This window comes from Pleuronectes platessa, chromosome 16 (assembly GCF_947347685.1).
Source record: "Pleuronectes platessa chromosome 16, fPlePla1.1, whole genome shotgun sequence".
NCBI lineage: Eukaryota > Metazoa > Chordata > Actinopteri > Pleuronectiformes > Pleuronectidae > Pleuronectes > Pleuronectes platessa.
The window spans coordinates 23,591,077-23,604,838 of NC_070641.1; the positions used below are offsets into that span (position 1 = coordinate 23,591,077).

General features: G+C 43.2%; 1 protein-coding gene across 9 annotated transcripts; it reads right to left on the reverse strand.

Moving 5' to 3' along the window:
* Positions 1 to 537: 537 nt before the first annotated feature.
* LOC128458663 (uncharacterized) lies at positions 538 to 13,201 on the reverse strand. 9 transcript variants are annotated; one of them, XM_053443581.1, is made up of 16 exons: positions 13,047 to 13,201; positions 12,034 to 12,098; positions 11,312 to 11,371; positions 11,134 to 11,187; positions 10,930 to 11,031; positions 10,707 to 10,833; positions 10,446 to 10,457; positions 10,179 to 10,214; positions 9,596 to 9,766; positions 8,021 to 8,197; positions 6,638 to 6,808; positions 5,868 to 6,047; positions 3,585 to 3,608; positions 3,257 to 3,384; positions 2,897 to 2,968; positions 538 to 2,518 (listed from the first exon to the last, which is right to left on the reverse strand). In XM_053443581.1, exons 2-16 carry the CDS (start codon positions 12,070 to 12,072, stop codon positions 2,348 to 2,350), a joined length of 1,524 nt encoding a protein of 507 aa, XP_053299556.1. In that variant the 5' UTR covers positions 12,073 to 12,098; positions 13,047 to 13,201; the 3' UTR covers positions 538 to 2,347. The 9 variants fall into 9 exon arrangements, with proteins under 9 accessions (XP_053299556.1, XP_053299554.1, XP_053299555.1 ...); XM_053443579.1 differs by having other exon boundaries at positions 2,897 to 2,992; XM_053443580.1 differs by having other exon boundaries at positions 3,257 to 3,387.
* Between the last annotated feature and the right edge of the window lie 561 nt (positions 13,202 to 13,762).

Here is a 13,762-nt window from a genome sequence, read left to right on the forward strand (position 1 = left end):
CATGTGCTGCTTTGTGTGTGTGTGTGTGGGGGGGGGGGGGTTATTTTGTTTGGCTCATTGTCAGATGCAGTTGGATTGAATTTAAAGTTGTAAAGTTTTACCGCAGCATGTAGTTAATGTTAATTGCAACTGGTTCTTACACAACCGTGGTGCTGCCCTGGGGTCGATTTCACCGATGCTTGGATTCAATCATGTCCATGGAATGTAGTTAATATCTCTTATTACTCTGAAAGAGTGAGGAACTACAAAAAACTGTGGTTGTTTGGACTTGTTCTTGATCAGATTGAAGAAGCTCGGCACTCATACGAAGAGATGTGTGGATAAGTGTCACATATCAAGTGTTTGAAATATAAGTTTTTACTAAAGAATTTAGAATTGAAAACTTGTATATCTAAGATGCAGACTCTTCTATATACACCCAGATCCTTACATTCAAAATATGATTTAGATTTTTTACCATATTAAGTTTAATTGTTGAGTTTACGACTTGTTTCAATCAATCACATCTGACTTACCCAAACTGAAAGAACACAGCCATTTTCAATTCCCATTTCTAAGTTTAATATTTTTGGAAAAAATCAAATAAATGCAACTCAGTTATAAGTGAACTTGTCCAGTAACATATGAAGTAAACATAAATTTAATACAATCAGTTTCCTAGATCTTTTTCTCCAGGGCAGCTGAGCATTTAAAAACTAAAATACTTCCCTCAGAAAAAACTTGGCAACTGATTTGACTGATTTAAGGACGATAAAAGTGAAGACTGCACCAATGAAGCCCTGTTGTTCATTTTAATGTCAAAGAAGGGAACATTTCTTTGTTAAGTAATTTCATATATGCACATTTGAAAGCTTCCTGGAACATTAAGCTGCATCGACTTTTTTACCTGCGAAGTCTGACTTTCCCCAAAATCATCTGCCATCAGAAAACATCTACAAACTCACACACGTACACAATGCATGCATTTCTTCACAGTTTTACAAAACAGACAAACATCCCAGTTCAGTTAAATTACACAAACCAGGAATAGCTTCAGTGTCCTGGTTACAATACACAACATGCTGAGACACATTCGGAGACTTGCTGCTGAACCATCCACTCTCTCAGATGGCAGCAGATTAACCTGCTGCCATCTGAGGAGTGTGGGAAACACTTGATTGAGGTCATTGCTGCAGCTTGAAGGCAGAAAACACAGCTAAGTACACGATGTCTGTCTCCATCACTTCAGTGGCATTACAGTGACATACATTTGTTCCTGGAGACTAAACCTTAAACTGTCATTATTTGGTTCCTATAATGTCAGACCTGGACACACACAAAACCTCTTGGACACTCGGTGGCACGATGCATTCCCTACTGTCCCCGAACGCCTGGCCACACACACCGCGTTAAAACAAATGAACATATTCAGTCGACAGAATACTGGCAATAAGGTAAATATTTATATTTGTGATGAAAGATGCTTTTTCCTGTCTGTTTTGAAGACCATGTAAAGATGAGACCCTGACACCTGCTCTGAAAAGCACGACACCTCTCATGGGATGTGACCCCTGAACCGACCTCTGGATCATCCATCCGTCCAAACCCTAAAAGCAAATCTCACTCAAACATCAAAAGTGGGTCACAAGGTGAGGACCAGCCACACTTACTCTGAAAGTACAATACTGCGGAAGTTGATTACATACATTTAACACTAGACCTAGCTTAGCATAGCTCGTTAAAAACCAGTGCATGCAGTGGAAACAGCTGCAACCAGTGGTGCAGTTCACTCCCCCTGCAAATGTTCTATTATAAATCTGGACGGAGCCGGAGAGAAGCTAATGAACAACGGTCCTGAAAGTGAGAGCGCTGACTCCAGTGCTGACGGACGGTGCACATTTATAATCTCAACACTGTGATTTACAGATTAATATCATGATATTTCCCATGTGACAGTGGTGAGCAGGGCCAGCTGTAGTTTCCTTGATATCACATCACATTCTTTTTTATAATTCATCTTAAACGCTGGCAGTGTGACTGCAGCTGTGATTCTAATGAAGCTCCACCGAACCACAAACCATCTGGTGAGACTCCAGTCGTGTGAAAGGTTTCGAGGGTGATTATAATACAGGTTAGAGTCGTCCTTTCTTCCTCCTGCTTCTCACAAACCCCAGCTCACAGTCAAACCGGTCCTGGTCTGATGCAACCCCCCCGTCCCCTCGTTTGGCTGCGCCTGAGGTCCTGCAGGAGCTCGTCTGGCTGAGCGGCTGGGAAGCGACATGCCGCGGCCCGCCCACTCCCCCTCATGTCCGGGGGCGAGTGCTCCAGTCACAGTTTCTACTCCATGAAAGGCCGTCGCATACCACAGTCACTCAGTCCTGCGTGGAGCTGATCCCTCCTGTGTTTCTTCCCACGGCTCTTTTTTATAATGACAATATACAAAGTTGTGAGCACGGTGCTTAATGTGACTCTGATCCGTTTCCAGCAGTGCATGGGTTCCTGGTTGTATCAGCTGAGGGCGAGTGGACGTGGGGACAGACTGGCTTTAGGACAAAGACAGAGACACAAGAGACAGACGCGTCAATCCACTAACAAGACCAGCATTACTACAACAACACTCACACATCTGTCACTCACACTTATCTGCACTAGTGTTAGCGTCTAGTCACTCGGAACCTGGATCTGGGTTCTGCTCAAATGTCCATCGTCAGATAAAGAAAAGTGAGTGATCCAGGGTGGATTGAATGATTTATATTTAATTATATATAATTTAATATAACATAAGTCATTAATGAGTTGAAATGACATCAGCTAAATAAAATGACAAATCGCCTAAAAACAACAATCGACGCTGAGCTCAACAAATCACAAACAGACGATTAACTCATCCAACCTTAAACCCGAACCCGAACTATACCTTGGTTTTGACCGGTATCAGTGGAAGGGGTTCTGGATCATCACTGGTTTCGTCCAACACGGAGGATTCATCCTGGTGAGACCAGAGGTTTAGACGCTGCAAGGTGTAGATGTTTGCACCACAAGCCATTATAAAAAAAATGTGATGTTGTGATTTGTATACATTTCCTTTCACAACCAACTAAACACAAACAACCCCTCAAATAAAACCCAACAACAGCCGAGTCCAGACCCTCCGTGTTTACATTCCAGGCTGTTTAGCAACGTGTAGGCTCTCTGATAATCAGCAAATCTGACTTCACAGACAAAACTATCTTCTAGTGAATCCAGCGTCTTCTTTGGCGGATGTGTCTCAGTTTACCTGGTGAGTCGGGTTCTGTGTCCTCTGCTGTGTCCTCTGGCGCATGAAGAAGAAAACAACCAGCAGCAGCAGCACGAAGTTCAGGGTGACGGAGATGATTAACAAACTCATGACCTGCGTGTTCGAGGCTTCTGGTTGAAGAGGGACAGAGACAATTCACATTAATGTCGTGAAGTACTTTGTTCTCTCAGCAAATACAAAGTTAATGAAGGGTTCTGTCTGGCAGAAAGCTCACGATCTAATAAAAGTACAAAGTCCCGGGGGTCATATCAATGTGCCGTCTGATCGGAGAAGAAAATGAAAAAGAATAACAAATAAAAAGTCTTACCCCTTGAGCCTGTACTGCTGTTAGCTTTGAAGGAAAGAAAAATCAGTGTCAGTCCTTCAGTATAAGATGTTACTTTAATTTCTGTTTACACACAGAGACACATGACGCCTCTTCTCATCCCTTTGAGTTACAGGTTTCAAATATTTTTCTCTTCTAACGCATTAAAAATACTATTAGAAATAAACAGAATAAAATAGCAGCACCTAATAGGATGAATATTAATTGTAACTAACTAATATTATGAATAAGAGAACGTTATTTTATCTAGGCTTTTGATTTGATTGGAATTTAATTTATTTGTATTTGTACATCTATGTCTTTATTTACTTCCATTTATTCTTATATTTTTATATATGTATTTTTTTATTATTCTATTTAATCTTATTTAAGTTATTTAATTTCTGTCTCTTTTTCTTTACCCTGAGTGTTTGATTGTGTGTTGGGGGTGTTCCTAAACGTTTGTATGTTTATAAATGTTTGAATGTTTGTTTCTTATATGTAAAACTCAATAAATATATTGTTAAAAAAAAGAAAAAAAAGACTATTAGAAAAAACTTTTAAACGTTGAGGAATGTGCTTCGTCTCTTTCTTGGTGATGATTATTTTTCAAAACCACACACTTGCATTTACATACACACACGTATATATCTCTATATATAGATCTATACATATATATATCATATAAGAATCATGTGTCTGTGCTGAATCAAAGAGCTCATCGTCTTTAAAAATGTAGAAAGTCACAATTTACAATCAAGCAAAAATTAAATCACGACAATTGAGAAGTGACTTGATTAGTGATCAGATGGAATGTGCAGCTTCTTCACTCAAGGCTCATGCAGCTGCACCATGAAAGTAAAACAGTCACAGATTCATGCAAATTATGAACAGGTCTGTTCAAAAGATTAGTCACGCTAAATATCTGCACAAGTGAGGACAGAGCATGAGAAACATTTCTGTTTATGTAACTGGTTCACACGAGGTCACTGGGATCCTGTTTTCCATATATGGTACTGAACTTTCACTGTTCTCTGCATTGGAGCTTCCAACAGCTGCCACATGTAGAGAACCAGTTCGGTAAACTGGTGTGGAGAACTGGTGTGGAGAACTGGTGTGGAGAACTGGTGTGGAGAACTGGTGTGGAGAACTGGTGTGTAAAACTGGTGTGGAGAACTGGTGCGGAGAACTGGTGTGTAAAACTGGTGCGGAGAACTGGTGTGGAGAACTGGTGCGGAGAACTGGTGTGTAAAACTGGTGTGGAGAACTGGTGTGGAGAACTGGTGTGTAAAACTGGTGTGGAGAACTGGTGTGTAAAACTGGTGTGGAGAACTGGTGTGGAGAACTGGTGTGTAAAACTAGTGCGGAGAATTGGTGTGGAGAACTGGTGTGTAAAACTAGTGCGGAGAACTGGTGTGGAGAACTGGTGTGTAAAACTGGTGTGGAGAACTGGTGTGTAAAACTGGTGTGGAGAACTGGTGCGGAGAACTGGTGTGTAAAACTTGTGCGGAGAACTGGTGTGGAGAACTGGTTCGGTAAACTGGTGTGGAGAACTGGTGTGGAGAACTGGTGTGGAGAACTGGTGTGGAGAACTGGTGCGGAGAACTGGTGTGTAAAACTGGTGTGGAGAACTGGTGCGGAGAACTGGTGTGTAAAACTGGTGTGGAGAACTGGTGTGTAAAACTGGTGTGGAGAACTGGTGCGGAGAACTGGTGTGTAAAACTTGTGCGGAGAACTGGTGTGGAGAACTGGTGTGGAGAACTGGTTCGGTAAACTGGTGTGGAGAACTGGTGTGGAGAACTGGTGTGGAGAACTGGTGCGGAGAACTGGTGTGTAAAACTGGTGTGGAGAACTGGTGCGGAGAACTGGTGTGTAAAACTGGTGCGGAGAACTGGTGTGGAGAACTGGTGTGGAGAACTGGTTCGGTAAACTGGTGTGGAGAACTGGTGTGGAGAACTGGTTCGGTAAACTGGTGCGGAGAACTGGTGCGGAGAACTGGTGTGTAAAACTGGTGTGGAGAACTGGTGCGGAGAACTGGTGCGGAGAACTGGTTTGTAAAACTGGTGTGGAGAACTGGTGTGTAAAACTGGTGTTGAGAACTGGTGTCGAGAACTGGTTCGGTAAACTGGTGTGGAAAACTGGTGTGGAAAACTGGTGTGGAGAACTGGTGTGGAGAACTGGTTTGTAGAACTGGTGTGGAGAACTGGTGTGGAGAACTGGTTTGTAGAACTGGTGTGGAGAACTGGTCAGTTTACATGGTAACGATATGAATGAAATGCAGCTTACCGTTTCCTCCCTCATGTTTGACTGTGGTTGTTACTGGTGGTGGTGGTGGTGGTGGTGGTGGTGGTGGTGGTGATGCTGTTGTTGGTGGCGGTGCTGGTGTTGTGTTAAGTGACGATACTGTCGCTGCTGATGTCGCTGTTGTCGACTCTGTGATTGGTGGTGTTGTTGTCTTTGCAGCCACTAAAAGAAAAACGTGTTTTAGTTGATCAGTGAGAAACAGAAACAGACGTGGAATTAATAATTGTAGCACCAGCAGGAGAACAGGATATTAAAGGCATTCACGTGTTATGTGAGATTGCTGATTGTGCAATTTGTTGTCGTAAATTCAATCCACTTATTTTCCACGCTTGCTGACTAACCAATGACTCACATTGCCCACATCAAACTTGTTAAAGCTCAACGACCTACATTTGACACAGAAGCAAAGTTAATCCGATCAACTTGTGCGGAGAACTGGTGTGGAGAACTGGTGTGGAGAACTGGTGCGGAGAACTGGTGTGGAGAACTGGTGTGGAGAACTGGTGCGGAGAACTGGTTTGTAAAACTGGTGTGGAGAACTGGTGTGTAAAACTGGTGTTGAGAACTGGTGTCGAGAACTGGTTCGGTAAACTGGTGTGGAAAACTGGTGTGGAAAACTGGTGTGGAGAACTGGTGTGGAGAACTGGTTTGTAGAACTGGTGTGGAGAACTGGTGTGGAGAACTGGTTTGTAGAACTGGTGTGGAGAACTGGTCAGTTTACATGGTAACGATATGAATGAAATGCAGCTTACCGTTTCCTCCCTCATGTTTGACTGTGGTTGTTACTGGTGTTGGTGTGGGTGGTGGTGGTGGTGATGCTGTTGTTGGTGGCGGTGCTGGTGTTGTGTTAAGTGACGATACTGTCGCTGCTGATGTCGCTGTTGTCGACTCTGTGATTGGTGGTGTTGTTGTCTTTGCAGCCACTAAAAGAAAAACGTGTTTTAGTTGATCAGTGAGAAACAGAAACAGACGTGGAATTAATAATTGTAGCACCAGCAGGAGAACAGGATATTAAAGGCATTCACGTGTTATGTGAGATTGCTGATTGTGCAATTTGTTGTCGTAAATTCAATCCACTTATTTTCCACGCTTGCTGACTAACCAATGACTCTTGTGAAAAAAACATTGCCCACATCAAACTTGTTAAAGCTCAACGACCTACATTTGACACAGAAGCAAAGTTAATCCGATCAACTGGTGTGGAGAACTGGTGTGGAGAACTGGTGTGGAGAACTGGTGTGGAGAACTGGTTCGGAGAACTGGTGTGGAGAACTTGTGCGGAGAACTGGTGTGTAAAACTGGTGTGGAGAACTGGTGTAGAGAACTGGTGTGGAGAACTGGTGTGGAGAACTGGTGTGGAGAACTGGTGTGTAAAACTGGTGTGGAGAACTGGTTCGGAGAACTGGTGTGGAGAACTGGTGTGGAGAACTGGTTCGGAGAACTGGTGTGGAGAACTGGTTCGGAGAACTGGTGTGTAAAACTTGTGCGGAGAACTGGTGCGGAGAACTGGTGTGTAAAACTGGTGTGGAGAACTGGTGCGGAGAACTGGTGTGTAAAACTGGTGTGGAGAACTGGTGCGGAGAACTGGTGTGTAAAACTGGTGCGGAGAACTGGTGTGGAGAACTGGTGTGTAAAACTGGTGTGGAGAACTGGTGTGGAGAACTGGTGCGGAGAACTGGTGTGTAAAACTTGTGCGGAGAACTGGTGTGGAGAACTGGTGTGGAGAACTGGTGTGGAGAACTGGTTCGGTAAACTGGTGTGGAGAACTGGTGTGGAGAACTGGTGTGGAGAACTGGTGCGGAGAACTGGTGTGTAAAACTGGTGTGGAGAACTGGTGTGGAGAACTGGTGTGGAGAACTGGTTTGTAGAACTGGTGTCGAGAACTGGTTCGGTAAACTGGTGTGGAAAACTGGTGTGGAAAACTGGTGTGGAGAACTGGTGTGGAGAACTGGTTTGTAGAACTGGTGTGGAGAACTGGTGTGGAGAACTGGTTTGTAGAACTGGTGTGGAGAACTGGTGTGGAGAACTGGTTTGTAGAACTGGTGTGGAGAACTGGTGTGGAGAACTGGTTTGTAGAACTGGTGTGGAGAACTGGTCAGTTTACATGGTAACGATATGAATGAAATGCAGCTTACCGTTTCCTCCCTCATGTTTGACTGTGGTTGTTACTGGTGTTGGTGTTGGTGGTGGTGGTGGTGGTGGTGATGCTGTTGTTGGTGGCGGTGCTGGTGTTGTGTTAAGTGACGATACTGTCGCTGCTGATGTCGCTGTTGTCGACTCTGTGATTGGTGGTGTTGTTGTCTTTGCAGCCACTAAAAGAAAAACGTGTTTTAGTTGATCAGTGAGAAACAGAAACAGACGTGGAATTAATAATTGTAGCACCAGCAGGAGAACAGGATATTAAAGGCATTCACGTGTTATGTGAGATTGCCGATTGTGCAATTTGTTGTCGTAAATTCAATCCACTTATTTTCCACGCTTGCTGACTAACCAATGACTCTTGTGAAAAAAACATTGCCCACATCAAACTTGTTAAAGCAAGTTCAACGACCTACATTTGACACAGAAGCAAAGTTAATCCGATCAACTTGTGCGGAGAACTGGTGTGGAGAACTGGTGTGGAGAACTGGTGTGGAGAACTGGTTCGGTAAACTGGTGTGGAGAACTGGTGTGGAGAACTGGTTCGGTAAACTGGTGTGGAGAACTGGTGTGGAGAACTGGTGCGGAGAACTGGTGTGTAAAACTGGTGTGGAGAACTGGTGCGGAGAACTGGTGTGTAAAACTGGTGCGGAGAACTGGTGTGGAGAACTGGTGTGTAAAACTGGTGTGGAGAACTGGTGCGGAGAACTGGTGTGTAAAACTGGTGTGGAGAACTGGTGTGGAGAACTGGTGTGTAAAACTGGTGTGGAGAACTGGTGTGGAGAACTGGTGCGGAGAACTGGTTTGTAAAACTGGTGTGGAGAACTGGTGTGTAAAACTGGTGTGGAGAACTGGTGCGGAGAACTGGTGTGTAAAACTTGTGCGGAGAACTGGTGTGGAGAACTGGTGTGGAGAACTGGTTCGGTAAACTGGTGTGGAGAACTGGTGTGGAGAACTGGTGTGGAGAACTGGTGCGGAGAACTGGTGTGTAAAACTGGTGTGGAGAACTGGTGTGGAGAACTGGTGTGGAGAACTGGTGCGGAGAACTGGTGTGTAAAACTTGTGCGGAGAACTGGTGTGGAGAACTGGTGTGGAGAACTGGTTCGGTAAACTGGTGTGGAGAACTGGTGTGGAGAACTGGTGTGGAGAACTGGTGCGGAGAACTGGTGTGTAAAACTGGTGCGGAGAACTGGTGTGGAAAACTGGTGTGGAGAACTGGTTCGGTAAACTGGTGTGGAGAACTGGTGCGGAGAACTGGTGCGGAGAACTGGTGCGGAGAACTGGTGTGTAAAACTGGTGTGGAGAACTGGTGCGGAGAACTGGTGCGGAGAACTGGTTTGTAAAACTGGTGTGGAGAACTGGTGTGTAAAACTGGTGTTGAGAACTGGTGTCGAGAACTGGTTCGGTAAACTGGTGTGGAAAACTGGTGTGGAAAACTGGTGTGGAGAACTGGTGTGGAGAACTGGTTTGTAGAACTGGTGTGGAGAACTGGTGTGGAGAACTGGTTTGTAGAACTGGTGTGGAGAACTGGTCAGTTTACATGGTAACGATATGAATGAAATGCAGCTTACCGTTTCCTCCCTCATGTTTGACTGTGGTTGTTACTGGTGTTGGTGAGGGTGGTGGTGGTGGTGATGCTGTTGTTGGTGGCGGTGCTGGTGTTGTGTTAAGTGACGATACTGTCGCTGCTGATGTCGCTGTTGTCGACTCTGTGATTGGTGGTGTTGTTTTCTTTGCAGCCACTAAAAGAAAAACGTGTTTTAGTTGATCAGTGAGAAACAGAAACAGACGTGGAATTAATAATTGTAGCACCAGCAGGAGAACAGGATATTAAAGGCATTCACGTGTTATGTGAGATTGCCGATTGTGCAATTTGTTGTCGTAAATTCAATCCACTTATTTTCCACGCTTGCTGACTAACCAATGACTCTTGTGAAAAAAACATTGCCCACATCAAACTTGTTAAAGCAAGTTCAACGACCTACATTTGACACAGAAGCAAAGTTAATCCGATCATGATTCCTGTGTCTTTAGTGTAAGATTGAAAGATTAAAGCTCAAAGTTACACATGTAGAGTTTAAAAAGGGATTACATCCTCATGGTGGTGAAGCAGTAACTTTCTTCAACAAGTCCAAACAGAAATGAGTCACTTACCAGCAGATACTTGAACATAAAGTTCGTACACAGTTTCTAAAAAGGATGAGAAGAACATGAAATTAGTTAAGGGGAGGAACTGGAAAAGATTCAGAAGAGTCATCCATGTTTTAGTTTGAAAACAGCTTTTTCTGTAGCCCAGAAGTTGTTTTTCAAATTAAAAGAGGACAAACAAAGACTGTAGAAAAACGTGACTAGACAACTACATGTTACAAGTTCTGTACCAAACACACACTTCAACACGTGGAGTACAAACAGGACACTCACCATATTTACAGCCTGTAATGAAAGAAAGAAAGAAAAGATAATTAGGAGTTTGATCTTTTAAAAACAGCTGCAGACTTGAAGAAGGTTGTGGTGACTGTTAAAACTCTTAGGTGGAGGTTTTAAAAAGGCCGAGCGTAAAGGGAAGAGTCATAATGAGGCTTGAAATATGATAATATACTCGTGTAAAAACTGAAGTGACATTATAAGGTCAATAGAGTGAGTCTTGGTGTCAAGTTAGAGCAGGAGCAGTGTGATTCATACCTTCAGGAGCGACACCATTAGGAGGGTAGCCCTGTGATTTGGCCACCAAGCACATGAGGTGATAGAAGGAGATATTCTGAGAACTGAGGCCCTTGCAGATCGTCTCCTCTTCAATCTGAGGCTGAAACTAGTCAGACACATGCAGGGTTCAATCAGCTTGACTTCCAGTGCAACAAGGGAGGACAGAAGAAACAGATCATGATGGAAAGGAGACTGTACTCACATCGAAGCAGTCCAGTAGTACGTTATACAGTGTGTCATTCACAAGGATATCATTCTCAGTTTTGTTTTTATATTCGAGCTGCAGGGTACAGTTGAGTATGTCCTGCAGTGGGAAAAGGACTCACTTACAACTCAGTCCTTCTTCAACAATATGCATTAACAGTGACACAAAATTATATTTTTGTAAACTGTTTCAATAACTTACTATGAGATCCTTATTTTGCGCCAGTGGTAAAGTGCGTATGAGATCTTTTCCGGTCTGGATTGTGGACGAGAGAAGCAGACAAACAGGAAATGTTATTAATCATTAAAAGTTGCTCTGTGTTGTTCAAGCTCTGAGAAGAATCTGAAGAAGCACAACTCAATACACAAAATGTACGAACCCATGTGTCCAGCTTTAAATAATCGGAGCAGCCTTCCTTCGACGGGTCGATCAGGGAAAACTACCAGAGAAAAATGTGACAGCAGCTTTAAAAGTCTGTTTTTAAAAGGAAAAGCGACACAGAACTATAAACATATACATGATTATGACGTTTTCTTTCATTCTAACCATATAAATTCCACTTTTTAAATGTCATTTCAACATTTTATGTTAAAAAAAGACAAAAATATTAATTATTTTCCATAAACTCGGCATGACATTTCTTTTGAGGGTTTATTTCACTGATGAGCAACAACATTTACTTTTAATATCCCCATCTCTAAAACTTGTATCAATCTGTATATTTATAAACTTAACTTAATTCTTAACTCTTAACTCTTAATGACTTGTTTTTTAGTTTTGTTTAATCAGTTTAACACTTTGACTGTCAGTTTTTAAGCAAATTTCTATTATCAATTCCACCCCCCCCCCCCCCCCCCCCCCCTTTAATTTTAATATTATAAAGCACAATATATTACTTCTGTTAACACAGCCTGGCATATGTCACTGATAGCAAGAACAATTACATTTTTGCATTGCTATTTTTGTCACATTGGAAAAATACCAAATATTCATTCACTTTCATTGTTGTTACCTTTTAGAGTTTTTAAAAACAATTATAATTTTTTTTTGTGCTGCTCAGATTATCAGAAACAGATAGGAGCTGCAGGAAGTGATACTTACGATGAGCCACAGGGAGGACAGGACTCTCCAGGGGGACATGCTGCCAGGGGACGGACAGACTCACACTGACAGACAACAGAGGAAGACATGTTATATTAAAGTAATATCTGATTGTGTTGCTAGTTTCGTCATCGCAGAGACCAAAACAAGATAGACACACTATACTAGACATATAGTGAATACTAAACATACAGTAAATACTTTAAAAAACTGTAAATACTCCACAAACTCATCAGACACTACACACTGTAGATCCCACTTAGTGAATACTGCCTATACATTATATACTCCGCATACAGTAAATATACAGTCCACTCTGTATTGAATAATTACGCCGAAATAAATATTTCCCAAAACTATGCAAAATCAAATGTTCCCATCTCAGTTGTGTAGTATAACCAGCAGGCGGCCCTGGACGTGTGACGGGATTTGGGTGAAAACATATATTACAGTGAAGTTATTGAATAATTTGGTAATATCTCTTTTCGGTGTTGCGCTCTGTAGACGGTCCCTGCGCACTCACAGCCTGTCCACAGAGCGCAATGTCCCGTGTCCATCTGTCCCGTGTGCACCCCGGAGGACGGGTCGTACCGAGGAGACCTGGCCGTGGCCCGTTGTCCCACTTACTGCGCTGGGAAGGAGGCGTGGCTTGTGTCGTAACAACCTTTCTCTTATGATTTATTAAAACGGGAAGAAATAATCTGTGAATAAATTTCCAGATCCACTGAACTCACGTGTGGACGAAGGTGACCGGACGCCAGGGTGTACACCCCACGTGTCCACATGTCCCCAGTGAATGGACGGACACACAGCGGCTCTGTTCTGTCGGTGGGTCGTCAGATGGTGCAACCGCATTAAGTGCATGTGCGTGTGCGTGTGCGTGAGTCCCTTTAGGTCCATACACGAGTCCACGCAGCAGCAGGTTAAACATGCGTCTCCTGAGAGGTGGACACCTGATGACATCTGGCGCGGGCGTGTGTCTGTGTGCGCGTGTGTGTCTGTGAAGGACTTACCTGTTGTCTCTCCTGCTGAGTACTGTGAAAGTGTTCTGATCCTTAGCTGCTCTAATGACACTATGCTTTTTACTTTCACTTTCCTGTCTCCTCCTCCTCCGCCCCCTCCTCCTCCTCCTCCTCCTCCTCCGCCCCCTCCTCCTCCTCCTCCTTCTCCTCCTCCTCACTGATTCTTCTCCAGGTTTGAGTTCTGCATGTGTTCTTGTCACTACTGGGAACATGAGGTACAGATAATATCTGTTAGATAGACAGTGAGGAGGAGGAGGAGAAGGAGGAGGAGGAGGAGAAGGAGGAGAAGGAGGAGGAGGAGGAGGAGAAGGAGGAGGAGGAGAGAGCAGCCACCTGTAGCGTTCTCTGTTTGCATCTGTTGTTACTTTCCTAAATGCACAGATGGATATTCCTGAAGTTGAACTGTCTTGGTGTTATACTGTGACTATGAAGTCACAGCATATATATATATATATATATATATATATATATATACATATACATATACATATACACACATACCCTCAAGCCCCAGCAGATCCTCGGGAAAGTTATGGATATTAAATATCATTATCTGCACCAGCAGGAATCTGACTGTGGTGTGAAGAGAACATGTCACCATGTTAGTTTAAAAAAACAAACAAGATATCAGGGTTTAATCTTAATATTAAACCTTCATGTTTAATCAAAATCTAAAGGTTGAATATAAATATACATAAACTCAGACA

What these genes read in the sequence shown, in the direction of transcription:
- LOC128458663 (XM_053443576.1), bottom strand. Translation starts at nt 12,072, where the DNA reads ATGTCCCCCTGGAGAGTCCTGTCCTCCCTGTGGCTCATC. An exon ending in ATTTAAAGCTGGACACATGG is followed by an intron (nt 11,188 to 11,311) that starts GTTCGTACATTT and finishes TCCACAATCCAG; the next exon opens with ACCGGAAAAGATCTCATACG. An exon ending in CAAACATGAGGGAGGAAACG is followed by an intron (nt 3,609 to 5,867) that starts GTAAGCTGCATT and finishes TTTCCTTCAAAG; the next exon opens with CTAACAGCAGTACAGGCTCA.